The sequence below is a fragment of the Pseudozyma flocculosa genome (assembly GCF_000417875.1).
Source record: "Pseudozyma flocculosa PF-1 unplaced genomic scaffold scaffold00001, whole genome shotgun sequence".
In the NCBI taxonomy this organism is placed as follows: Eukaryota; Fungi; Basidiomycota; class Ustilaginomycetes; order Ustilaginales; family Ustilaginaceae; genus Pseudozyma; species Pseudozyma flocculosa.
In genome coordinates, this window is record NW_006920869.1 from 65,842 (window position 1) to 88,600 (window position 22,759).

At 63.9% G+C, this 22,759-nt stretch overlaps 10 protein-coding genes across 10 annotated transcripts; 6 read left to right on the plus strand and 4 right to left on the minus strand.

Annotated features, from left to right (window-relative positions):
• Positions 1–1,255: 1,255 nt before the first annotated feature.
• On the plus strand, positions 1,256–3,165 carry cyp1 (cytochrome p450 oxidoreductase; the record flags this gene model as incomplete). The annotated part of the gene is made up of 2 exons (XM_007877512.1): positions 1,256–2,197; positions 2,296–3,165. The coding sequence occupies 2 exons, from the start codon at positions 1,256–1,258 to the stop codon at positions 3,163–3,165; spliced, it is 1,812 nt and encodes a 603-aa protein (XP_007875703.1).
• Positions 3,166–3,973: 808 nt separating this feature from the next.
• On the minus strand, positions 3,974–4,869 carry PFL1_00016 (uncharacterized protein; the record flags this gene model as incomplete). The annotated part of the gene is made up of 2 exons (XM_007877513.1): positions 3,974–4,620; positions 4,728–4,869. The coding sequence occupies 2 exons, from the start codon at positions 4,867–4,869 to the stop codon at positions 3,974–3,976; spliced, it is 789 nt and encodes a 262-aa protein (XP_007875704.1).
• A 1,660-nt stretch (positions 4,870–6,529) lies between these two features.
• fat1 (bahd family acyltransferase) lies at positions 6,530–8,198 on the plus strand (the record flags this gene model as incomplete). The annotated part of the gene is made up of 2 exons (XM_007877514.1): positions 6,530–7,000; positions 7,110–8,198. The coding sequence occupies 2 exons, from the start codon at positions 6,530–6,532 to the stop codon at positions 8,196–8,198; spliced, it is 1,560 nt and encodes a 519-aa protein (XP_007875705.1).
• Positions 8,199–9,280: 1,082 nt separating this feature from the next.
• Positions 9,281–10,221, plus strand: PFL1_00018 (uncharacterized protein; the record flags this gene model as incomplete). Its single annotated transcript, XM_007877515.1, has 2 exons — positions 9,281–9,749; positions 9,845–10,221. 2 exons carry the CDS (start codon positions 9,281–9,283, stop codon positions 10,219–10,221), a joined length of 846 nt encoding a protein of 281 aa, XP_007875706.1.
• Positions 10,222–10,636: 415 nt separating this feature from the next.
• On the minus strand, positions 10,637–10,966 carry PFL1_00019 (uncharacterized protein; the record flags this gene model as incomplete). The annotated part of the gene is made up of 1 exon (XM_007877516.1): positions 10,637–10,966. The coding sequence occupies one exon, from the start codon at positions 10,964–10,966 to the stop codon at positions 10,637–10,639; it is 330 nt and encodes a 109-aa protein (XP_007875707.1).
• Positions 10,967–12,765: 1,799 nt separating this feature from the next.
• PFL1_00020 (uncharacterized protein) lies at positions 12,766–13,935 on the plus strand (the record flags this gene model as incomplete). Its single annotated transcript, XM_007877517.1, has 2 exons — positions 12,766–13,357; positions 13,466–13,935. 2 exons carry the CDS (start codon positions 12,766–12,768, stop codon positions 13,933–13,935), a joined length of 1,062 nt encoding a protein of 353 aa, XP_007875708.1.
• Positions 13,936–14,993: 1,058 nt separating this feature from the next.
• Positions 14,994–15,815, plus strand: PFL1_00021 (uncharacterized protein; the record flags this gene model as incomplete). The annotated part of the gene is made up of 1 exon (XM_007877518.1): positions 14,994–15,815. The coding sequence occupies one exon, from the start codon at positions 14,994–14,996 to the stop codon at positions 15,813–15,815; it is 822 nt and encodes a 273-aa protein (XP_007875709.1).
• Positions 15,816–15,880: 65 nt separating this feature from the next.
• fat2 (acetyltransferase) lies at positions 15,881–17,408 on the minus strand (the record flags this gene model as incomplete). The annotated part of the gene is made up of 3 exons (XM_007877519.1): positions 15,881–16,139; positions 16,221–16,672; positions 16,758–17,408. 3 exons carry the CDS (start codon positions 17,406–17,408, stop codon positions 15,881–15,883), a joined length of 1,362 nt encoding a protein of 453 aa, XP_007875710.1.
• A 532-nt stretch (positions 17,409–17,940) lies between these two features.
• PFL1_00023 (uncharacterized protein) lies at positions 17,941–19,227 on the minus strand (the record flags this gene model as incomplete). The annotated part of the gene is made up of 1 exon (XM_007877520.1): positions 17,941–19,227. The coding sequence occupies one exon, from the start codon at positions 19,225–19,227 to the stop codon at positions 17,941–17,943; it is 1,287 nt and encodes a 428-aa protein (XP_007875711.1).
• A 1,470-nt stretch (positions 19,228–20,697) lies between these two features.
• PFL1_00024 (uncharacterized protein) lies at positions 20,698–21,852 on the plus strand (the record flags this gene model as incomplete). The annotated part of the gene is made up of 1 exon (XM_007877521.1): positions 20,698–21,852. The coding sequence occupies one exon, from the start codon at positions 20,698–20,700 to the stop codon at positions 21,850–21,852; it is 1,155 nt and encodes a 384-aa protein (XP_007875712.1).
• Positions 21,853–22,759: the final 907 nt, after the last annotated feature.

The window sequence follows — 22,759 nt, forward strand, 5'->3', positions numbered from 1 at the left end:
AATTTTTTTATTTTTATTTTTGCTGCGGGCGGGGGCGGGCCCGCGATATGCGGTATGCGGACGCGTCGGCCGCTGGATGCTCTCTCGCCGGATCCGCACTCGCCACCACCGCACTCGCTGCGACCACCCAAGCTGCAGCATCGAGCACGATGAAGCTACAGCGAGGCTCGACAGACTTCAGACCTACTCAATCCCGTTGGCCCCGAGGTGTTTGCGGCGCGCCCGCAGATGACGGCATGCTGCCCGCCCGCAGGCTCCACCCATCTCGGCTGGTGCGTCGCCACGCGCCGTGCGAATCGCCCCGCTTCACGGTCGGTCGGCCGCGCGGTGAGCCACGGAGAGTGAATGGGAGACCATGCAGCCTACTGAACGTTCCTTGAGGTGCTTGGAGTGAGAATGCGACATGCCCACCTCATGCTCCGAGGGTCTACCTCGTCAGGCAGAGAGAGGGGTGGCAGCAAAGCGCCGTCATGGTCGACCAGTGTGAAAGCCCCGGGCGTCTGCGCTCTCGCTTTTGCTTCGATTACCGCCTTCACCGCCGGCACCGAGGTATTACAGGAGAGGGAAGAAAGTGAATGACGCCAGGAGATGCTCGAACCGTACCCTTGGGCCGGGCGCCTTTGGAAGCCGAAGCGTGCGGATAAGGGATGCAGCGCCGCCACGCCCATCGAGAGGAAGGTTTTCCGTGACCGGACAGTCACAGCGGCGCCGAAACGGTCTGCGCAGGCTTGGAGGGCATCGTCGACGGCCGGCAGCGCTCCGTGGCTGCCTCGTGTTGCCCTCGCTTGTCGCTCCGAGCGGTCTAACGGCTCTGAGACTGCATAGCCAGGTACGCACGGTGATAGACTGGCTCTCGAGGAGGTTTGAAGCCCGGCTAACTGGCCTCAGGTCGCCGTCATCCGCGCGATGTGCCTCGGCGCCCTTGAGCAGTCTCGCAACCCAAGGCTGCGAATTCAGAGGGAGGCCTTCCAGCAGCAGCTGGTGGGGCCCTGCGTGAGAGAGCAGGGTCGGTCGCCCTGCAGCACGGCGCACCTTCCCCAGCCTCTACGGCGGGTCTGAAGACCTTAAATATAGCCAAGCAAGCCAACACCGGTGCCCACAGCTCCCCTCCCCATCCAGCTGCAGCCCAATCGCGCCCCGACTTTGCACCTGGCCCCGCTCTCTTATCCAACCAAGGAAGACCACATTCGTTCATCGATCATACCCACCGACGACTGGCATTGACCTCCCCGTTACGCGCCTTCTGCTTGCAAATATGGCCCGCAATCCGGCCCTCGCCTCGCCGAGCTCCATGGTGGGGCAGGCGGGCGGCCTGCTCGCCTCGAACCTCTTCAACATGTCGGCCGACCTGTCGTACTCGTACAGCAACTTTAGCGGACACGGCCAGGGCGTCCAGTACGGCTCGATCAAGGCGTCGGCGGCCGCGCCATCGGCTGGCATCGCAGCGACCCAGTCCCGGTCGATGCTGCTCCTGTCGCTCTTCCTCTGCGGCATCGCCATGCTCATGATCCGCTACCCGGACTGCGCCATCGGCTGCGAGCGCCGGACGGACCTCAAGGGACCGCGAGGGCTGCCGCTGCTCGGCAACCTCTTCTGGGCGCTCAAGAACCGAGACCCACTCGGCTACCAGGTGTACGCGCAGAAGAAGTACGGCTACGGCAACACGCACACGCTGCCCGGACTGGGCCGGCTGATCGACATCTCGCGACCGGACTGGATTGAGCACGTGCAAAAGACGCAGTTCAGCGACTACGTCAAGGGCCCCTCGTTCCACGACCAGATGAAGGACGTGCTCGGCGACGGCATCTTTACCTCGGACGGCGAGCGGTGGAAGATGCAGCGCAAGGTGGCCAGCCGCATCTTTAGCGTCTCGTCGTTCAAGCACATAATCACGCGCACCATCCGCGAGGACTGCGCGCTCCTCGAAAAGATTCTCTACGACCACGCCGACAAGGGCGACACGTTCAACATGCAGGAGCTCTTTTTCCGCTTCACCCTCAGCTCGTTTGTCAAGATCGCCTTTAGCCAGGACACGGGCTCGCTCTCCAAGCCCGACCAGCCCGACGAGTTCGGCGAGGCGTTCAACTATGCCCAAAAGGTCCTCGACATGCGCTTCGTCCAGCCGTGGTGGAAGCTCAGCGAAAAGTACAACGAGACCGGCCGGAAGATGCGCGAGTGCCGCAAGATTATCGACAACGTGAGTGCCGGCTGGTGCTGGCCGGGCCGAGTGCCCACATGTGTCCTCGCGCCTTCTCACCGCTTCTTGACTGCCTCTTCCTTCCTCACTCACTGCAGTTCACCGATGAGATTGTCGAGAACCGCCGCAGCCAGGCCGCAGCCAAGGCCGCCGGTCGTCTGCCCGCGTCCGACGGCGGCGAAAACGACGGCCGCAAGGACCTGCTCGACCTGTTCATGGCGCACCGCATGTCGGATGGCAGCGGACTGAGCAACAAGCAGCTCAAGGACACCATCCTCAACCTCCTCATCGCCGGGCGCGACACGACGGCCGAGGCGCTGTCGTGGATGACGTGGCACATCCTCACCAAGCCGTCGCTCTACCGCACCATCCAGGACGAGATCGACACGCTGAGCGACGGCGGCGCCACCAACCACGAGATCGACTACGACGGCTTCGATCGGCTGCACCTCCAGAAGCTCTCTGCGTTCTACGAGACGCTGCGTCTCCACCCGAGCATACCCAAGAACATCCGACGCGCCGTCAACGACGACGTCCTCCCCAACGGCGGTCCGCGCATCCGCAAGGGCGACATCGTCCTCTACTCGGACTGGGCCATGGCGAGGAACCCGGACATCTGGGGCAAGGACGCGTGCGAGTTCCGTCCGGACCGCTGGATCGACTCCGAGTCCAACGGCGACCACGCGGGCGAGGCGACCGAGTCGATCCGCAAGGTGAGCCAATTCAAGGCCCACTTTTTCAACGGCGGCCCGCGCCTCTGCCTCGGCCAGAAGCTGGCCACGTTCGAGGTGACGCAGGTCATCAACTCGATCTTTGGCAAGTTTGACCTCGAGCTCGTCGACCTGGGCGGCAAGAAGTCGACCGGCAGGGACAAGGTGCCCGAGTACCTCAACTCGCTCACGCACCCCATGAAGCGGCCGCTCATGGTCCGCGTCAAGCGTCGTGGTGCCTCTGCGCCGACCGCATAGCATCCGGGGCTCGCCTCGCTGCGACGCTGGGCATACCGCGTCCAGCGTCTCGATCTCGCTATGCTCCCTCTTTCGTCCTCTCGTCCAGTCCCCGTCCTCGCATCTCTCCAGCCTCGCCCCGGTTCCTTCCTTTCATACAATCTGCCGCGGCGCACACTGTCCAGCTACTTTCTCTACTAACACTCTCGGCAATGGAAAACTTCGTCTTATCGATTCCGCCCAGACGCACGTATGCCGACGCCGGCGGCCGGCAGGCAGGTCTCGTCTCGGTGGCGAGCCGAGCCCAAACTTTCATATCGCCCGCTCTGCGATGTCTTCTGCCCTTGACTGCTGCGACAGGAAGTGAGGGCGGTGATCGCATAGCGCTATCCGCCGAAATGGGCTTCGTTCAGACGACATGCAGGAGCGCCTGGCAATTCGACCGCGTTGGGACGCCTTTCCGCCGTCAGGGTAGCCTGCCAGCCTGGAATCGAGTCGAGTGCAGTCGTTGTAGCCCGGTGCTGCCCCCGACTTTCTCTCAGCTGCATGCGTTCATTTGCAGCAGAGAGCAGCGATATACTCGACCCCTGTCCGGGCATAAATGCAATCTCGCGCAGAGCCAATCCGCCCCTCGTCTCCAGCCAGCAGGCTAACCGACGAAAAAGGCCTCCGGCTCCCATGCTCGGTGTCGTCGCGATCGTGATCGTGGAGTCATTAACAGAGCATCGTGTCGCCGGGGAGCATGCCGGGGAGCATGCATGTATGTACAAGGGTCCGTCGCGGTCCTGCTCCTCGCTTTGGCCTCTGCGCATCTTGCGGCGCCGGAAGCTCAGGGCGAGTGGGCATAGTTGAGCGGGTACCTCTCTTCCCACTTTCCGCTACCCCTCATCTCGTCGCGGTCCTTGCCGACGAATGCGACGCTGAGGAGGAGGAGGACGGCGAGGACCTCTTCAACCCACTCGAAGCCGAGGTTCTGCCACACGGTGAAGCTCTTGAGGAAGTCGCGGTGGGCCGTCTTGTAGGTGCCGAAGCCGACGCGGACGAGCATGAGGGGCAGGGCGAGGACGACGCGGACGAGGATCTTGCGGTGGTGCGACGACGAGCGCGGGAAGAGGAAGAGGGTGAAGAGGAAGGCAAAGACGGTGATGACGGCAAAGATGGCGTCGCCGATGGGCGCCTTGGAGTCGAGCTTGCCGTCGGTCGAGGTGCCGTCAAAGACCGAGTCGCTGTTCGAGTAGCCCATGATGAGCAAGACGAGCGCGGCGATGTTGGCGAGGTGCAGCAGGCGGAGCAGGAAGGGCTTCTTGGACTTGGGCGGCTGGTCGGCGTTGTAGACTCCGCTGAGGAAGGAGATGACCGACGAGACGAGGAACGAGTAGCCCAGGCCGCGCAGGATGTAGCCCGTGGTGACCATGTTGGTGTTCTTGTAGTTGTCGTGATAGACGTAGATGAGAATGGCGTTGCCGGCCAGCTTGACTGCGAGGTGCGGAGGGAAAGGAGGACGAGCCCAAGTCAGATCAGCTGGATGCGTGGAGCAGAGTCGAGCCGGGTACACGGCCGCGAGCACGGGCTGCTCTGCTCACCTCCGGTAAAGAGGACGAGGCTGAAGAAGCCCGCTGCGCGACTGAAGCCCTGCTTGAAGGCGGCGGCGACTGCGAGGAGGAAGAGGAGGGCGTAGATGGCCACAAAGACCTCGTCGATGGTCACGCTGACCGGTTGCGACATGGTAGCTGGCTGAGCTGTGATGGTCTGGACGCGGGATGGGCAGAAGGAGGATGACAGGTGGGGGTAATATGGGCTGGTCGCTCGAGTAGTGTTCGTGAAGAGGGGAAGCGGACGAGTCCCCTCTGCCGTCTGTGGCGAGACCGACAGCGAGCCTTATAGGGGGCGAGGCTGACCAGGCGTGACGCTCCCAGGCGGCGGTGTCTAGCCGTACGCTGGGCCCCCGCGACAGCTTGCCGCGACACGGTCCGCTGCGTAGGAGCTGCCGCCGGCGTCGGAGCTGATCCGGCGTTTCTAGAAGCCAGGGAGGGGCGGGCAGTCGGGGCACACGAGCAGCGAGGCAGGCGAGAGACCCTTTGTCCCGTCGTTGCTGCCTTGCTTGTCTGCCTGCCTTTGCAAGCTAGCCGTCGCAGCTGGACCCGCGGGCGGTGCAGGCCAGACGAGGTCCAGCGCGCGGCGTGTTGGCTTGGCTGCCCTGCCGCCGACGCTGGACTGGCTCTACCTCTGCCTCTACGACGCTACTCGCCGGGAAGCTGCCGACACAGGGGGGTGGTGTCACGCCTATCCGCACCGCCTCTCCGTCTGCTGCCGCGAGCTAATCCGTCGGACATCGATATCGGGTGTCCAGGCTTCAGTGTGAGGGGTCAGAGAAAGGCGCGGCACACAGCCCCGTCTGCGAGCGCGCGTGCGGTGTCGGTCCGAGCCGAAATGAGACCGAGCATGAGCTCAACGTACTTGGCGCGGTCGCATATACCGCTCGATGACGGCGGCCAAAGCAAGGTCGCGCCGAGGCAGGCAGCAGGGCAGCTGGCGAGCGAGGCAGGCAGGCAGGCTAGGCAAGGGCTGCGTGCATAGGCCTTATTCTCCGATGCACCTAGCTTGCTGGCTTGACAGCGAGCGTCGCATTGATGCCCGTGCGCCTCGGAAGATCCGACATGGTGCGCTGCTCTGTCCGCGGCTCGACGCCGGCGAAGCAAAGGAGGGGTACGGTCGCCTGGAGATGGCGGAAGAGGCCGGCCACCAGCGCCAGCGAACTTTTGCCTGAGGGGCAGTGCAAGGCGTATCGTCGTCCGACGGCTTTGAAGCGCTGCGATACGGGTCGGGGCAAAGCAAGCAGGGGTCGGCGTAGCGGTGACGGCGAACGGTCAAATGCGAAAGAGAGGTGAAGAGAGAGCGGGATGCGCATACCGGGAACAAGAGGCAGGGGGGCAGGGCAGGGCCAGGCCAGCGCCGCCCGCCGGCAGCCTTCCGCCGGCAGGCTCCACCACGAACGGGCCCCTCGGAACTCGGGACATTGGGGGGCCACCCTTTGGCTGGCCAGGCAGGCAGGACCCTGGCTGGCCACCGCCCGCTTGGCTCTCTCTCTTGGGCGGGCCGGCATGCGGCGTCGAGGGTCGCTGGCTGGCTGGGCATGCCGCCTCTCCCTCTTCCCGCCTTGGGACCATGCCGCTATGCTCCCTCTCGCCCACAATCGAGCATTCAATTTCACGTCCACGTTGCCCGCCATGTCGTACATTCCTACATCAAAGGGTTAAGCCGGCACACGCTCCATAAAGCGCGTCCCGCCCCGTGGCGGGCGTGGCCTCGCCCCCATCCCGACCTCCTCCTGACCCCGCTGTCATCGATACCCCTTCAGGCCCCCTCACCGCAGACGTCGAACACCATGACCATCGACGAGCCAGCCACCTCCGTGCGCATCCTCTCGGTAGAGAGGGTGCTCCCCGCGACCCTCGCCTTCCCCGCACCCTCGGTGCCCGATGCGGTCCCCTTTGACGGCCAGGACCTCGCCATGCCGAGGATGAACATGCACTGCAGCTGGTTCCTCAATGTCCACGACAAGCCCCACCTGGCAGCTGTCAGCTTCGAGCAGATCGCGCAGCAGGTCCGTACCGGCCTCGCAAGCTTCATCGCCCAGTTTCCCGCCGCCACAGGCCAGGCCAAGCTGCACCAGGACGACTCGAGGTGGTGGCTGCACTACAACGGACAGGGCGCGGACCTCCACCTCGCGCAGGTCGATGCTCCCCTTGGCGATACCTGGAAGGGCCTTGGCGCCAAGATGGACGGCGACCTGGCCCCCAGGGGTGTCGTCATCCACAACGACGAGGACTCGCTGTTTGCGGTCAAGCTGACCAGGGTGGGTGGCAGCCGCGCACGCGACGCGAACCTCGACGACGGATCTCGACGACATTGGCGCATCGCTGACCCTTCTCTGCCTGTCCATCGACCCGTGCATCCGCTCTCAGTTTTCTTGCGGCTCCCTGTGCCTCTCGACCAGCACGCATCACTGGCTCGTCGACTTTGTTGGCTACCTCGACCTGATGGACCTCTTTGGCCGCGCCATTGCCGATCCGAGCGTGCGCCTGCCCGCCAGGAACTGGAGCCGCAACATGCTGGACCTCGTCAAGGACACGCCGCCCGCCTCGATCCCCGGCGACGAGTGGTTCAAGGAGCGCACCAAGCAGGCGGTCCCGACCCGCCAGCCGGGCCCCTGCCGCAACCTGCTGCTCCTCTTCACCGCCGACGACCTGGAGCGCCTCAAGCAGGATATGGGCAAGTGGGCTGCTGATGCAGGCGAGGAGTGCGCGCCGCCGCACCAGTGGATCTCGACCAACGACGCCCTCCACGCGCTGCTCTGGTCGAGCATCAGCCGCGTGCGCGGCCTGGAGGGCGACTCGAGGCGCACCCGGCTGCACACGCCGCTCGACGGCCGGATCCATGTGCCGCGCTCGCTGGACAAGGATGCGCCGTACGTCGGCAACGTGCACCCGGCCCACGTGATGAGCGCCCGGGCCGACGAGGTCGTGGTGCCGCGCAGCAAGCTGTTTGAGCTGGCGTGGAGGGTGCGCAACGAGTACACGGCGCCGCTCGACGCGCCGACGATGAGCGCCATTGTGCGCGACCACAACTACGCCGCCGAGGGCTCGCCGCCGGGCTTTGGCTCCGGACGGATGCCCAACCAGTCTGCCATGTTTGGCGATGATGTGACGATCAGCAACGTGGGCAAGATGGACCTGCGCAAGCGGCTCGACTTTGGCCGCGAGCTGGGTGGCAGCCCGAGCAGCATGTGCGTGCTGGGCATCCCTGCGGTGCAGATGGGCCCGCTGACGCTGCGTGCGGCCGACGGCACGGCGCTGATCCTGCCGGCGCCCGAGACGTGGACGAGCTACGAGGCGGCGCTGTCGTCGCGGTCGGGCTCGTACACGGCCGACGAGGTTGCGCGGGGCGAGTGCAAGGGCAAGCCGGGCATGCTGGTGCTGGTCGGCTTGCGGGAGCAGGAAGTCGGCGGATTCCTTGGCGACGAGCTGGTGAGCCAGTTCTGCCACTGCCTGTAGCGCGCGCGGCGGTGATGTGATGCGTGGACGGCGATCCGAATAAAGCCTAAGCTCAGGCTGGCCTGGCAGCGGTATGCGAACCACGTGGGCTGCTGGCTTGATGTGACGACGATCCCGAGGGCCGAGCGAGGCCTGGCAGTTGTGTTCCGAGGTCGTTCCACGGCGACCAGATGCCAAGACTCGGACTCGGTGAGCGCCGAACCGGAGAGGCAGCGACCGCCGCCCAATCCCCGATGGGACAGGACTCTCCAGGCCAGGCTAGGGCGCGTCATCGGCCCACGGGAGAAAGAAAAAGTTTCCGAGGCTCGGAAGACGGGGAGATTCGTGTCCCCCCCCATTTTTTTTTTTATTTTTTTCCCCGCCCGGCCCGGCCCAACCGGTGACTGGTCGGGCCGACTTCTTCCAAAAAAAAATTAGAAAATCGAAATCGCGTGGCCAGAGGGCTGGACCGAGCCCTGGCAGCAAAGGAGGTTGTGGGTTTGCTGGCTAGCAGGCCGCATTGCTCGTACTCGCTCTCTCTGTCCCCTCCCTCTGGCTCCTTCGTCTTGACCTGGCCTAGAAAGGATCCATCGTGGTCTTGGTCTTCAAGTCGGATCGGATCTCGGGATGGTCGGGGTTCAGGGTATGCCGTGTTTGAGACCAAATGACGCTGGCGAGTCGCGCCGTCCCGGTGGTCCAGAGGGAACGAGGGAAGGGGAGAGCAGGGGTCGATCTGTTTGTTGGGGCGCATCCTCGCGGGCTGCAGATTGCTGGTCTGCTGCCGCACCGCGCCGGTCTCTTTGACGCCGAGCTAAGGTCAGTAGAGATGGATCCAGCCGTCAGACAGGGTCCAGCTTCGAGGCTGCTGCCTGCCCGCTGCCACGTTGCTGGGCGCTCGTACATCCCCCTACCGACCCAAGCCCGAGGCAAGGCGGGCTGGGGACTCGGCCATGCTCCGTCCTTGCTTCTTATGTCCGTCCGCGAGGTCGAGAGGGTGGTGTATAAGAAGAGCACGAGTCGACGACGACGACGACGGTGTCCTCGCTCTGCCCGCCTCTTCGTCCCCTCATCGCCCCCCACCCTCCTCCTCCCCCGCCTCACAGATGTACTGGCTCCTCATCCTCCCACTCAGCCTCGTGCTGGGACTGCACTACAAATCCCTCCCCTTTGCATGGCACATCCGTCTATTCTGGATCGCCATCAAGGCGCGGTACCGCACCACCCCCCCGCTCTTCCTCGCCCGCACCTCCCCGCGCATCTCGCGGTCAACACCCCACCTCCTCCTCGATAGCCTTCCGATCGGGGTCGACGTGTTCGACGACCGCGTCGTGGAGCACTTTAAGGTCGGCTTCGACGACGGCGACTTCCTCGGCCACCTCAGCAACTCGTGCTACCCCAAGAACCTCGACTACGTACGCATGAGCTATGCCATGCAGCGTCTCCCCGTCTTTGCTAGGGATGGAGGATGGACCGCCCTGGCCGCGATTCAGTTCAAGTTCCTTCGTGAGATCCCCATCGGAAAGCGGTACAGCGTGCGTGTAGGCGTACTCGGCTGGGACGACAAGTGGTTCTGTGAGTGGCCGACCCGTGCTCCCCTCGCTCCCGCCCGCGCTTCTGCGGCTCGGCATGCTGATCCTCAGCACGTCTACATCCCTCGCCCTGCACAGACGTCCGATCCGAGTTCTACACGACCTTGCGCTCCAAGAAGATCGACGAGGATCAGGAGACGATCCACTGCGAAGCGACGTCGCGCCACTGCTTCAAGTACCGCCGCCGCACCATCCCGCCCTGGCTCGTCTTCGCCACTGCGGGCTACTCGCCCCGCTCCAGCGCCGACCGCCGCGTCAACTGGGAAAAGACCGAGGGCGTCCGCCTTTCGCTCGCCAAGAGGTCGCGTGGCGGCAAGGTCAACCTGCTCGATGCGTGGTCCAGGAACGTTGGGACGGAGAGGGAGGAGGAGTGGATGAGGAAAGAGTTTTGGGACCTCGCGGGTTGGGAGGATCGGAGGAAGGTTGCGACTGACGAGATCACACTGTCGATCTAGGTGGCGGCCAAAGGGTGCGCTTCTTGGCATCTATCGGACAGCCGGCGGATAGAGGAATACTAGATCTGAAATTGCAAGGGATGCGAGGAAGCTATGCTGCGACGACCGGGCTCGAGGAGCCGTCTGGGAAGGACCCGAACGGCAGAGCGGGCCAATGCAACAGAGACGGGCGTGGGAGAAGCGGTGCAAACAGACTTGACGAATAAGTTACGGGGGAGCTGGACGGAAACCGTCGCTGGCCAGGATGAGGGGAGGGGAGCGCTTGTGGCCATCGTAGGGCATGGCGGAGACCTTGGCCTCGCAGCCGATCGGACCCGTCCGCTTCCAGAGCGGGCCGTTGAAACGGCAGTTCAAAGCTTGTACCGAGCCTCGCTGGTGCATCGTCCCCATCTGACCAGATCAGGCAACGAGGAGCCTACTCATCCTCGCCGCGGAGCGAGCGGGGCGGAAGGGCAGGAAGTGGGTAACCATCGGAGCTAGGGGGCTGGTCCGAGCTGTGGCCCGAAACCGCGGGTGGGCTAAACTTGCCCGGCGAGCGGCGGAGGATGTCGCTGGAAGCCACCTCGCTTTCATCGTGGAGGCGGCGTCGCGGGGGAAGCGACGGCGGCGGGATGCCGGGAAACTTGGGGAGGGGCACCGGCTCCGGGTTGGGGCCCGAGACCGGATGAGGGCTGAACTTGGTCGGCGAGCGACGGACGATGCCGTCGTCGTTACTGCCACCAATGGGCGCAGCCTGGGCCGACATGGCGAGCGCGACGGCCACCAGGCCAAAGAGGGCAAAGAACTTGACCATTCTTGCTGGAGGAAGAGGAATTCGGCTAGCTGTCTGTTGTGTTCGAAGTCTGGATGTGTTCAGGAGAGGATCGAGGCTGTGGTCGAGTGGATTGGTGGATGGTCTCGTCTTGGAATCGTTCGCGACCCCGCTTTATACCTTTGCAGCCCAGCCCATCACTTCGTTTCATGAATCACCAAACTGCCTTCGTCCCGTCCTGAAAGGATAGACTGCTGCCACCCGACACCTCAAGGCTTGCTCGGCCCCTTTCGAGATCTCCGCCCTTCGAGGTTGCCCTCGACCCCTTTCGAGATCCCCTCCCTCCGAGATCCCCCTATTCTGCGTCCGGACGTTGACGTCCGAAGCGGTCATGAATGGCTGCATCATCCCTGCCCCCCTCCCGATGCTGGTGCTGCCACAATCACAGTGCGACAGCTGTGCTGTTGTTGCGCCAGCCGTCGTAGTCGCTCCAGCGCCAACGAATAGGCATCGCCGGCGCGTGGACGCCATTTTCTGTCGTCAGCGTCCGCGATCCCATAGAGACTAAGGTAGTGGGCCGTGGCCAGCTCGACAACCGGCCATGAGTGGCATCACGTACACACGTACATAGGCGACTCTTACTGTTGTGCCCTAGACGCCTCTTCCGCAGACAGGCCGGCTGTGGGGGCACTTTTGACTCGCCCTTCTGCACCCCCACTTGCACCATGCCGGATAGCGGCACCGTGCCGGACAAAGGGCGGAGAAAGGGTGGGGTGAGCTTGTTCGGGCACGCCGTTCCGAGTGATCAGATCAAGGGTCGGAGCACTGACCCGTGTCGAAGCCCAAGGAACGTACGTATGTTTGTATGTACGTGCATCAGGTACCGGCCCGTGAGTGCGAGCAGAGGCGAGTGTTCGGTACTCTCGTCGACGCGGAGCCGGAGCCAGAAGGCGCGAGCACTGCCGGAACTCGCTCGCCGAAGACGGCCGACTGGGCACACCCGACAGCAGCGGGAGAGAAGTGTCCAGCAGAGCTGACGAGACAAAGGGGAGGCAGGCAGGAGAGAAGGAGCGAAACGGTATGCAAACAGAGCAAGGCTAGTCGTCGGTGTAGGGCAGCCCTCGCCCACATGTCACGCCTACCGAGCACGTGTCGCACCCGTACGAGATCAAAGCTCCCGCCCGGACATGTCCTGCGTCGCCATCGTCGTCAAAGTCTGGCCCATTCCGGCGATGCTTCCTCTCGGTTGGCCCGCATCGTATGGCTGGTCGGCTTCGGGTTCTCGGACGCATTTCGGTCCATGTCTGACGAATTGGGGGGGACTTGCACGCCCCGACGCACCAGTTGCTTCGGGGCAGGTGCTTCGGGGCGTAGTTGTTTGGCCCTTGTGATCACTGATCAAAGAAACGTGAAGAGCTCAAAGACGTCTGATGGGAAGTGGCAAATACATACAAGTGGTCGGACGTGACTTCATGCTGACTTGAAAGCGCCGCGAGCGGATCGTCACGAGGCGGTGGGTCTATTCGGAGCACTTCATACGTGTGATCAACGCTTCTCGGAGCAAACAGTGGGACTCGATGAACGATAAGACGGCTCGACTCATATATATACTTATGACTCTGCAGAGCCTTCAGCACGCTACTGTTCTAAGGATGAAGAGGCTCGACGCCGAATAAGAAGACGAGACCTCATTCCATCTCCCCCCGTCTCCGCGTCCTCTTTTCCTATTCTCGCTTCCTCTCCTCATAGTCCTTGACTGACACGCATAACCCGCCGCTCTCCACGACTCCGCCATGCGCACGCATCGAGGCTGGGCGTCGCCCCAGCTCCTCGTACTTCTGGCAATGGTGCTCTCCTTTGCCGCTCCGATGGACCTTCCCCCCTTTGGCGATGCGGCCAACAACCTCGCTTCAAACTTTGCCAACGTCGGCTGGTCCAGCCTGGCGCAGCAGACGGGGGCACATCCCTCCGAGCGCTTCGTTCAGCACGCTCCCTCGCACATGGGCGGCCCGGCGATGGCCGAGGAGCACGACGACGACTTTTTCCGACGTCTCGACGACTACGACCTGTCGCAACACCAAGATTTGATCGACGAACTCGAAGGCACGACTGGAGGACATGCCAGCGGGTCGTCATACTGGTACCCGGGCCAAGACGCAGGTCACCACGGGATGTCGTACCACCCTCCGTATGTCGGTCAGCCTATCGGGCATCATTTCGGCGGCTCGCACTCGGGGCAAGCGCTACCTTACACCTCGGGAGCTGCTCAAGAGGAGGACGAGGCATTCTACCAGCTCCTCCAAGATTATGATCCCTCGCAGCACCGTGACCTGTTCGACGACAGCCGAGGTATGACTGGAGGACCCACGGGGGGCGCTTCGTCAAGTGAGCCTGCCGAAGGTATGGGCGAGCGCCCATCGTCCGGCTTTCGTCGCCAGCGTGCAGGCAAGGGTCAGGAACCTCGGCAGCCGAGGGGGGCCCGGCGCACTTCAGCCTCGAAGCCAGCCGGGGCCGAAGCGGGCTATGCCGTCTTCGACTTTGCATTCGGCAATCCAGTCATGTACGCCGGGATCAAGCTCGAGTTGCTGGAACGACTGGAACGACTGAGGCCCAACAACGTCGCCACCCTCGCGGAACTCGATGCTCTCATTCCCTCCGTACAAGCCGACGAGTCGATGCGCACACGGGCCATCAAGATGCGGCTCCGCGACGTGTACACGAGGAGGACGGAACTCCGTCAGACCAACACCCGCGCGTCGCCTCTGCTCAAGGACATCGACTGGCCAGGTTACACCGTCAGCTTCCACCTCAACACGGACGCCATGGCAGCGAGGAGGGAGGAGGCAGGCGGGAAACTCTTCTTCCGCATCTTTCGCGCGGTGGCCATCCCTCGAGAGCGCATCGGGAACACAAAGAGCGTGCTGTACATCGCCGACTTTGAAGTGCCCTGGGACTTGACTTGACGATCCTCGAGCTGCCCGGCCACGCTGCGGCTCATTTTTCGCTCTGCAAGAGCGCAGAGAGCAAGTCTATCGCCAGCCCGGATCGGCCGAGCCTCGCCGTGATCGATGGAGAATCAGGGCGCAAAGAGGCACCAAGCGAGTATCGCGTGGTGAGCGGCCGAGGACGGCTGGCTGTAGTAAATGTAATTTCAGCTTGCACGCTTCCCACTACCTTCGAAGGAGTTGGCGGTGCCAACTGACCTGAACTCACACCGCTTCCCTGTCAGATGCTGTGTGAGTTGAGGTGGAACGGTGATCATCTGAACGTGGAAACGTGCTCTTTGTGATCTTATCCTTCCTATCTCCACCTTCGGAGCAAGACTGGACACGGCATGGTATTTGCGCGTTTCGGGGCGGGGCTCTGTGGGCATCAGCGCGCCGTCGGGGAAGGGCCGGTTTCGGGATCTTTCTCCCTTCCGATGAAGATGCCACGTGGTAACCTGCCACTTTTCGGGACCATGACGAGCGCCCCTCTCATCATGGGGCTGCTCGGGCTGCAGCCTGCAAGTCTCGGACGCGTCCAGCGATGTGCAAGACTGCCGGAATCAACTCGGGGCGATGCTTTGGCATTGTTTGGGAAAAGGGTGTGCCGTGGCAATCAACAAGGCCTCATAGCCACCATGTCGAGCGCCACAGGCTCTTTACCGCACGGCGATGGGCGGGGAGGTGGGCACCTCATACATACCTTGACCGAGCTGGTGCCGAACATGATTTTTGATAAGGGCTTCTGGCCCTCACTCGAAGAGACGTCGCTCGTACTTCCGTTGCGGAGCGGATCAGCCGTATATATAGACTCGAGACTGGATGACACTTCGACTCTCGTCAGTCCACACCTCACTCTCCTGCTCCCTTCCGCCCCCTCAGCGCTCACTTCTGTGTCAGACTCGCTACCCCGACCACCCCCTGCCATGCTGCTGCGTCTGCCTTGGGCATCGCTGCAGCTCCTGCCAGTTCTGGCATGGCTGCTGCCCCTGTTGACGGCTGCGATGGAGCCCGAGGGGGGAGCAGCAAGCCGTCTCATGCGAGACCTCGAGGACTTGAGCTGGCTCCAGATCGCGCACGGGACCGGAGGTCTCCCTCGCGAACATCCCTTCTACCAGGGCGCCGAAGAAGGGCTGAACCACGGTCCTCTGAATCAGCGCCTTGCGGACCACGCCCACCTGCAGTTCCCAGACGCACCTCATCAGGCCGAAAGGATGGCTGAAGGACACCACAACAATCCAACTTCCTGGGTCCTGGGCCAGGATTGGGATCCCCACGGCAACCATTACATCCCATACGTGCACCAGCCGACGGAGCACTACGGCGGTCCCTCTGCCGTCGAGGGTGCCGATAGCTCGTCATCCAGCCGCCAAGCAGTAGCCATCGGACACTCAAGCGACGACCAGGCTCTCCAGCGTTCTCTGAAGCGCACTCGGCCGCGGCGTGAGGGCACCTTCACGTACACGTACGGAAACGGACCCATGTACGCAGGGGTCAGGCATATACTGCTGGAGCGACTCAAGAGGCAGGGCAGGCTAGGCGCAGACGCCCCCGTCGAGGCCGTCGACGCGCTCATTCCCTCGGCGCAGGCCCACGCCTCGATGGAGTCGATCGAGCTCCACCGCCGACTGCGCGGCATCTTCCCGATCGTGTCCAAAGATGCCGCCAAGCCCGAATTGATCAAGAACATCCGGTGGTACGACGACGTCATTAGCTTCCACGTCAACAGGGAGGCGACCGAGGCGCTGTACGACCAGCGCAACCCGTTCCGCGTGTTCCGTGCCGTGGCGACTCCAGTCGACGGCGGGAAAAAGATCCTCTACATCGGCGACTTTCAGGTGCCCTGGGCGTTGGCGTAGCAGCTTCGTCCGCTCTCTTGGCCTGAGCCGTACATGTCACCCCATCTCCTCGCTTTACGCCGAATCTAAGAAGACCCGACCGCGTGCTCGTGCACGATACGAACAAGGCCGTCCCAGAAGAGCTTGAGTGCATCTTGGTCGAAGCGACCAGGACACCAGGCGAGTGAGAAGCAGAGACGGCCGTGGAGCGACCAGGCGTGCACGCCGAGCGAGGGCTGGTTGTTCCTCGACGCTACCTCGTACGACTTTACCTGGCTCCAGCCCGCCTCCCCGGCCGCATCGAGGGGTCCGAGCGAGGAGAGAGTCGGGATCGCCGTCGTCGGTCTGCGGGCACCGAGCGATGTGGAAGTAGGCACATGTCAGACGGCTGAGTTGGGGATCAAGGGAGGATGGGTCGACACTCACGTTGCCGCTGCCTGGACCATGGCGATCATGGCGCCGACGTACGTCTCCTGTGCCGCCGGGTCCATGTGCAACGCATCGGCAAAGCTCTTCCTGACCTCGTGCGCCGTCGTCCAGACGTCTCCGTCCCGCCGCACTTCGACAGAGGTAGGTGCGAACGTGGTGGCCATAAACGCTCCGCGCTCCTCGACGGCGAGGCTGGACATGCGTGAAAACAGCATCGCCGGTACCGTGAACCTCTCCGTCGCCGCGATTTCGCCGCCGCGAGGAGGGAGGGAGAGTATGGAGTGGTAGATGGCCGATTGGAGGAAAGAGGATAGCGTCGTGCCGTGTGCCTTGCCTGTCGAGAGGAGTGAGGCGGTTTGGGCGGACGAGAGCGTGTGCAGTCTTCGCCAGCATGACGAAGGTGCTGCGCCTCCCACTGGCTTGGGCAGGACAGGAATTCCGGTCGTTGTCTGTTTGTTTGGGCGATGAAGGTGGGCTCAGCTGTCGTAGAGACGGGACGGTGAGTGGAAGGTGCAGCCGACCGGGCCTACTCACCGGCATCCTGGCGACCGCGGCCATCTCCCCGATCCGTTCAGCGTTGGGCTCTTGGCGTAGCGCAACGGCAAGACAGGGAGGGAGCCTCCCCTCGGTGTCGTCTTTGTCGCCGGTGCTCGAGTCCAGGAGGAGGTCAATGAGGCGGAGAAAGAGCCGCGATACGGCCATAGCATCCGCTAGGGCGTGTCCGTTGGTGATGGCCACCCATGCCACCCTCTCTTCCCGCTGGTCTGCTGGCTGGTCTGCCGACGCGTTGTCGAAGAAGAGCCACAGCTGGAACCGATCAAACCGTCGGCGCTGCAGGCAGACGTCGACCATCTCCGTCGAAGTGCTCTTGGCCTCGTACCTCTCGACCTCGACCCCCTGGCCTGCTCCGCTGTCAGCGACGAGACGTTCACCCTCTCCATCGACGCGACAAGCCGTGACGGGCTCGACCCTTTTGAGCATCGACCATGCCCTTCGCCATTCCTCCACCCCGCATCGGGAGGCGGACGAAGATGCCTCGAGCTGGAAGAGGGAGACCATGTCGAACGCGCCGTCGAGGGAGCGCTGCGCAAAATTCCAGAAGCGCTCCGTACCGGACAGCCGGCGGTGCTGCCCCTCGGCACCGGCTTGCCAGTCGAGTGCGAGTAGAGTGGTCGAGATCGTCATCCTGGATCAGTTGTCGTCGTTGGTTGTGGTTGTCGTCGGTTGTAGTTGTCGTTCGTTGTGATGGTCTTCGGAGAAAGGATGTAGGGGAGGGAGCCGACAGAGAGGAGGCTACTGGGCGGGCGTGAAGGATTCTGGCTGGCTCTTTCTGTTTATGAAGGGAACGGCGCGGCGGAGGGCCCGCCGTTCGACGCGAGCATATCATTATGCTGCCAGTCATCAAGCACGCGGGGCCTGGGATGCGATTCAGCGTGCGGCTGTCGGACGCATAGCGGCTGGAACGCCTCCCTTTCGCCAAATCAGGAGCCAAGCGGACAGACGTGCACTGAACAGCGGGACCGAGGCCAGCTGCGGGCCTCTCTTCTTCGATTGTGGACGCCATGCGATTACGAGGGGCAGGCCGTATGTGGCCTCAGACTGCGGCGTGGTAGCCACGATGCGGGCGAGCTCGATGGTACATGAGATCGAGCAGATATCTGGCGGGATCGAGCTTCAGCAAGCGCTCTCTGGGCGCATCGTAGCGGGGGCAGGATCGCTACTGGATCGGAGCAATGACAATGGTGGCCGTGCTGCGCTTGACCTCCTTCCTCTTGTTCTTCTTTTCGCGCCGCTTTTCCTTGCGCTCCTTCTTGTTCTCCCTCCTGGCCGCCTTGCGCTCCCGCTTCCTCTGCCTGCGCAGCTGCTTGCTCGTCAGACCCTCGGTGTTGGCCGTCGACGAGGGCGCGGCGCTGCCATGTCCTCCGTCCTCGTCGTCGTCGTCGCTGCTATCGCTGCTGTCGCTGTCGTCGTCGCTGCTGTCTTCTGACTTCTGGTCGTCCTTGGCCGGCTTGACGTTGGCCGCGAGGGGCGTGCCAGGCACCGGTTCGCCGGGCTGGCGTGCCGTCAGGCGCTCGTTGCCCTCGACAATGTAGACGTCGAGGCGTCGCGGGATGAAAAAGTTCTGCTGCCAGGTCTCGACGGTCTCTGCGATGACGGGGATCTTCTTGCGCTTCATGCCCTTTTCAATGGCCTTTGTGATAAAGTAGCCGGTGGCGCCGAGGTGCATGGTGACGGGCGCGACGTTGGCAAAGACCGACTGTCCGCCCGAGAGCCGCCCTGCAACGTCGATGTCCTCGAGGAAGCGGGCCCAGTCTGCGGCCGAGACGTCGTGGTCGGCGAGGACGCGGCCCGGGTAGAGGGGCTTGAAGCCGTCGGCGAGCAGCTTGCCCTGGGCCTTGACCGAGATGGGGACAAAGGGCGAGTAGGACCACTGCCCCGAGGGCGGACGCGAAAACGAGGGCGCGGGCGGGTTGAAGATGTCGCCGGGCGAGCGGGCGAAGCGCTGCTTTACGCGCATCTTGAAGGCCTGCTTTGGCAGGGAGAGGAGGAGGGTGTCATCGCGGGTGGCGGCCCAGTCCTTGCTGTGGGCAAAGGGGGAGCCGTAGGCGGCCAGCGCGCGCAGGGCCTGCTCCGGCAAGGCATCTGGACGGTCCTGAGCGCCGCTTGCGGGTACGTGTGCCGGGCCAGACGCCGAGGCAGACGAGGAAGGCGTGGCGGATTGGTGTTGGCGAGGCGGCAGGGAGGGGTGCTGCGGGAAGGGCTGCTGCTGCTGCTGCTGCTGATAGTGCTGCTGAGGCTGCTGATACTGCTGCTGCTGCGGAGGGTATGGCGCCTGCTGCTGGGTATAGTAGGGGTTCTGGTGGTATTGCTGCTGCTGCTGGTGCTGCGGGTGCTGCTGCTGTTGGTACTGCGGGGGAGGGGGTGGGTAGGGTTGCTGCTGGTGGCCGGGTCCGGGCGGGTAGAAGGCGCCGTTGGGCTGGTAGGGGGGCTGCGAGTAGGCCATGATGCGGAGTGGTGGCAAAGGTTGTGGTGGTGGTGGTGATGGTGGTGGCGATGAGGGTGGCGACGCTGTCAAGAGGGCCAGGGGAGCGGCGGCAAAGGGAGGCGAGCTGAGCCGTCAAGCCCCCGTTGGACGGGCTGTCAAGGCTCTTTAACCAGCAGGGCGGCCGGCCAGACGAGCCAGGGCACGGCGAGCTCGGGCCAGGGCCAGGGCCAGGTCAGGCGGGTCGAGCTCGGAGCGACCGACGCAGCTAGAGTGCGGTGAGGTGAGGCAGAGGCAGGTGTACGTGTTGGGCGAGGTGGCCGTCGAGAGCAGAGGCGGTGCCCGCAAATATCTTCGGCCCACTTCCGTCGGGCTGCAAACGATGGAAGCTCAAGCGTTCGCTACGCTAAGTTAGCCTTTCATGCTCCGGACACTGCGCTAGCCGGCCTGCAACGGCCTGGCCTGGCCTGGCCTGACCTGCAGGCCAGGGCCAGACGTACGGTAACGCGCCACGGCTTTGCAGCATGCGAGCGAGCGCACGCACCGTCGGCACAGCCCCGGGCCGTCGCGGGACGGGGCCGGGCGCGCCCAAGAAACAGATAGTTAGACGGGGGTACGTGCGTACTTGGCTGGCTGGGTCAGAGGCTCGCAGAGTCAAGCGAGCTGCTGCGCCTGGAACCTTCACATGCAGCAGCAGCAGCAGCAGCAGCAGCAGCAGCTCCGCGCGTGCGTGCTTGCTTCCATCTGCCGGCAAGAAAGCAAGCTAGGCAAGCAGCAAGCAAGCAACCCGCGCGCTGCTGCTGCTTATCGGATGCATCTCCGCATGCACGCCGGCCGGCGGGTCGGGCGCACGGCGTCTTTTTTCTGATATGCGGGCCAGGGACCGGCGGGGCGGTATGCGGTGACCTCACTCGCACGAGAGCTGGCCCAGAGCCCCGCCCGCAATTGTCAGGGTTGGCCCGCACGGGCCGCTCGGGTGCCTAGCGCATAGCAAGCCCAGCCCGACTTGTTTGCTTGCTTCTTCCTCCTCGACCTGCCACCACCAGCACCGAAGCCGCTGCCGCCACACACCACCATCTCGTACCATCTCCAACCACACCGCCCGTACCACGCGCGCCTCGTAGGCACTTCCATCGCAGCATTGCGTCCGTCGACCTCGCCAAGACCCCTACGCTGCTCGCATCCCGCCCTTCGCCTGGCATCCCGCCCTTCGCCTGGCATCCCGCCCTCCGCCTGCTCACAGCATGCAGCCACCGTGGCACGCAATGAGACCAGCCCAAATGCGGCGGCGATCGTCCCCGCTTGGCTGCGGCCAACTCCAACCTAGACTTCTCCAACATCGGCCATCTACGGCGGTCAAGCTACATAAGCGGCTGAGATGGACACACTCCTCCTCACCATCTCCCAACCCAGCCTCAACTTCCCCCTTCGATTCTCGCAAGCCCCTCCGCAGCCATACCCGCTCCCTTCAACGATCTGCGCACACACACGATGACCGTCCAGTCCCAGTCCCAGTCGCAGGCGGCCGTCGTGCCCCCCTCGCTCCTCGAGCCCATCGACACGGGCGCCACTGCCTCGACCTCGGCCAGCGACCACTCGTTTGACCGCGCAACGGCCACCGTCCCCGTCACGTCCGTCCCCGAGGTCCTCGCCCCCGTTCTGGAGAAGCTCGCGCCTGGAACCAAGCTCTACCGCGGCTACGTCGACCCCGCCTACGGAAGCACGCGCAACATGCCCAACGGCGGCTACATTGCCTCGCTCATCCTCTCGGCGTGCATGCAGCACCAGTCCGCCAGCGGCTCCAAGCACCCGGACCCGCACACCATCACCTACGACTACCTCAAGGCGTGCCGCCCCGCCCAGGATGTCTACGTCGCCTGCCACGCCGCCCCTCGCGGCTCGGGCGGCTACACGACCGTCACCGCCGCCATGTACCAAATCGCCAAGTCCAAGACGGCCGACGCCCCCGCCAAGGCCGTCCAGACCGTCGCGGCCTGGGGCATGTTTGCCGACCAGTCCAAGCAGAAGGGCATGACGACGCTGCCCAAGCACTACGGCGAGGTCGGCAAGGTCGAGGACGTCCCCGTCCCGCACCCGCGCTCCTGGTTCCTGCCGCCGGACCAGGCCATGATCTCGCAGCAGCTCGACCTGCTGGTCCAGCTCGAGACGCAGCGCAGGCCCTACGCCGACTACTTTATCCGCTTCCACCCGACGAGCGTCGGCACCCAGCAGGAGGAGTACTCGGACGACGAGACGCCCCCGTCGTCGCCCAGCGGCCCCACGCGCAAGTGCAAGGGCAGCAAGAAGCTGCCCCTCTACTCGCCCCTCTCCCGCCGCATTGACGCCCTGGCGCTGCCCACGATTGCCGACTTCCGCCGCCCGGCCATGGAGAACGTGCTCAAGAAGGACGCCACCTCGCACTACGACGAGCCCACGCGCACCTACGCCTACCCCACGGTCCAGTTTACGCTGCGCTTCCTCGGCAGCGTGCCCCCCGAGACCGAGTGGGTCCACTCGAGCTGGCGCGAGACGCTCATCAACGGTCGCATCATCTCGGACATCTGCATCGCCGCAGAGGACGGCACCCCTCTCGCCATCGGCCAGATGGACAGCCTCATGTTTGACATGCGGTGGTACAAGATGTGAGCCGACGGCCGGTGGCTGCGGCGCGCGCTTCCCCTTGTCCGCCCCCCTAGTCGTCTTGTCGAGTCTCACCGCTCTGCCCCGAACCCTTTTTTGTCCTTCTCTCGTCGTTCTAGGGATTGATCTTTGTCCACCCCGGTTTCCCCGCTCCGGCTAGTCTTGAGACGCTTTTACCTTCGTCAATGTCATCGTTTTCGGTCCATCCCGTGGTCGCCACCCGCGACGTCCTCTCGCGCCGACTCTGTTTGACGCCACACAGACTCGGGCGAGGGGGAAGGAAATCAAGCCGATGTCGATTCAAAGGGAACTGTCCTTATGGGATCCACAGGCTCGGAGAGAAAAGAGGTGGGAAAGGGGCTGATTGTCCTTTGGTGCAATCGCGGGTGAGGGCGTAGATCGAGTGGGGAGAGCCTAGGAAGAGGGGGGTGGAGGAAGGACTCTGAGATTGTCGGACCAATCTTGAAGTCGCGACGGCATGGGCTTGGGCTTGATGGAAGGGCGACGACGCAGGGCGACGCAAGGGCGACTCCGGGCGGTTTACTTGGCGTAGTCGCACTCGTCCTCGTCCTCGCCACCGCACTGCCATGCGTACCTGTACCTCCTGGCCGTGCCATCGGGAGCGACGTCGACACCCGCACCAGCACCAGCACCGGCACCAGCATCAGCATCAGCACCGGCACCGGCACCGGCCCTGGCACCGACATCGGCACCGACACCGAGGCCGACATTGGCATCGACAGCAGCGGCAGCGTCAAGGCCTGCGTCGGCGCCCAACCCGATACCGCCGAGGGTCCTGCGATCAAGATCGGCGCCCAGACGAGCCCCAGCGTCAACCGCGGTGTCGAGGTCAGCCTTGGCACCAATGCCTGCTCCGACGCCGGCACCCACTCCAGCGCCCACGCCACCACCC